At 47.0% G+C, this 2645-nt stretch overlaps 1 protein-coding gene across 1 annotated transcript in view; it reads right to left on the minus strand.

The window, feature by feature from the left end:
* Positions 1 to 2184: 2184 nt before the first annotated feature.
* The window catches only part of LOC101786081 (cAMP-regulated phosphoprotein 21), a 1778-nt gene continuing 1317 nt past the window's right edge, over positions 2185 to 2645 (minus strand). Inside the window, exon 2 of the mRNA XM_012846107.2 lies at positions 2185 to 2639. Coding sequence (XP_012701561.1) covers positions 2612 to 2639 — 28 coding nt within the window. The 3' untranslated portion in view covers positions 2185 to 2611. The remainder of the gene's footprint in view (positions 2640 to 2645) is intronic.

Genomic DNA, 2645 nt, shown 5'->3' on the forward strand with positions numbered 1-2645 from the left:
CATCTTGAGACTGAATTTGTCGTCCATTGGTGGTAGCCTGTGATTCACAGATTTGTGTCTTTTATGTATGCCACCTAATAATTCCGATCCTAGAACGACAACATTTCCCTCATGAAAAATGATGCGACCATTTGTTATACAAAATAGAAATCGAAGTAATGCACAAGCATCTCCCAGTAGCTTTCTCTCGTGATTGGTAATTTGGAGCAATGGTCTAGGACATAGTGATTCTTGAGGAATCAAGTACTGTCGTTAGAAAAAAAAGTTAATGCCCAGAATCACCTCGTTCTTCACCCATCATGGATAGTTATTCCCTGTACCGTTTCAGTGGGCGGGTCAGATCTCCCTGTACTCCAGTTAGGGTACAGCTTTATGTCTGGGGGTAATTCGCCCCCCTGGGACTTCGTTCTCGAATGCAATCCAGGGGCACGGTGGTCCAACAACAACTAGAGCCCCAGTGCTAGTACCTCCCTACAAACCTCTCCCCCCTACACATCCTCAGGTGGGATTAGGACCTATCTTTACCTAGTAGACAATATAGGAGCGTGTATATGCCATGTGAATTTTGTATTACTTATTTAAATGGTAGAGGATGGAGGATCGTCAGTGGATGTACACGAGTCGCACTAGTCAGAATACGTTGACCAATGAATGGCTTGACAAGACGGATGCTTTCTTGGAACGGGCGTTTGCAAGTGTCAATGGAGCTCGATCGACTTGGTGTCCGTGCAGCAAATGTGGAAACATGCGTCGGCAAACCAAGCTGGAGATGGGCAAACATCTGGTGAAGAACGGATTTACGTCAGACTACACCAGGTGGATCTACCATGGTGAATCTGACCGTGGGAGAGAGGAGGTCTTGAGACAACGAATCGAGGAATTTGATGATGATGCCGGGGTGGGAGACATGTTAAATGACTTTCATGAAGCACACTTCGAAGAGGCACGTAGGGAGGAGGAGCCAGAGGCTACCGCTAAGGCTTATTACGAAATGTTGTCTGCGGCACAGCAACCCCTTCACGGCCATACCAAGGTTTCTCAGCTAGATGCCATTGCACGCCTAATGGCTGTGAAGTCTCAGTTTAGTTTGAGTCGAGACGCGTTTGATATTATGTTGACAGTTTTTGGAAGCCTGCTCCCGGTTGGTCACATCTTGCCAAAGAGCATGTATGAGGCACAGAAACTCCTTCGTGCACTTAAGATGCCATACGAGCATATACATGCTTGCCCGAAGGGATGCATCTTATTTAGGAAAGAGTATGCGGAAGCAAAATACTGTGTGAAGTGTGAATCGTCTAGATTTCTGGAGGTTGACTATGGTGAGGGTCAGAAAAAGCAGCTCGCAATTCCTGTGAAGGTTCTACGGTATCTTCCTTTCATACCGAGGATCCAACGGCTTTTCATGACTGAAGAATCCGCGAAACAGATGACATGGCACAAAAATGGCCATCGCTATAATCCAGAGAAGCTGGTACACCCATCCGATGCTGAAGCTTGGAGAAGATTTGATGCGATTTATCCTACAAAAGCTCTAGAGGCCCGTAACGTACGCGTTGCGTTGGCAACTGATGGGTTCAATCCCTATGGAATGGCGGCCGCCCCGTACACCTGTTGGCCCATTTTCGTTATCCCACTGAATCTCCCACCCGGCGTCCTATTTCAACGACATAATATATTCTTGTCGTTGATAATTCCAGAGCATCCGGGAAATAATATGAGTGTGTATATGGAGCCTCTGATTGATGATTTGCTCCGTGCTTGGGAGGAAGGGGTATGGACCTATGACCGATCCACAAAGACAAACTTCAAGATGCATGTTTGGTACCAGTACTCACTGCATGACTTGCCGGCATATGGGATTTTCTCCGGATGGTGTGTTCACGGGAAGTTCCCTTGCCCAGTATGTAAAGCATCTTTGAAGTTCATTTGGTTGTCGAAAGGGGGCAAATATTCCTCGTTCGACAAACATCGACAATTCCTCCCTCCTGACCATCCATTTAGACGAGACATGAAGAACTTTACCAAAGATGTTGTAGTTACAGCCCCCGCACCGCCGATGATGACAGGGGCCGCAGTTCGTGCTCAGTTAGACGCTCTTGAGTTCAATAATGAAGAAGGTGGTTTTTTGGGATATGGCGAGCAACATGCTTGGACGCAGAAGTCGTGCTTGTGGAACCTTCCATATTTTGATGATCTCCTTGTTCCACATAACATTGATGTAATGCACACGGAAAAAAATATCGCCGAGGCAATTTTTGGTACAATAATGGACATTCCTGACAAACTCGACAAACAGGTGGATGTACAAATGGCACTCCAGGGCGTGAAGGCATGGGATATTGCTGCGAAGCATGCATGAAAACAGATGATCTCACAGGAGCACCTGCGTGACCAGGACTGTAAGGTGCCATGACACCATCTGGAGGTCCATAGCCGATTGCATTAGGTGCTTGTCCTGCTGACCAAGACCCCAGCATGTGCTGAGCTATTGGACGAGGCTGCTGTTCAACAGCAACAGGAGATCTGTGTGCTGAGCCAAGTTGGGGGAATTCAGTGTTGTAGTTAACAGCAGGGCATACAGGGGCTGAATGGTGTATGGGCCTCCATTAAATCAAATCAGGTCAAATCTTTGCATGTACCTGTAA

The sequence above is a fragment of the Setaria italica genome, chromosome V (genome assembly GCF_000263155.2).
Source record: "Setaria italica strain Yugu1 chromosome V, Setaria_italica_v2.0, whole genome shotgun sequence".
NCBI lineage: Eukaryota > Viridiplantae > Streptophyta > Magnoliopsida > Poales > Poaceae > Setaria > Setaria italica.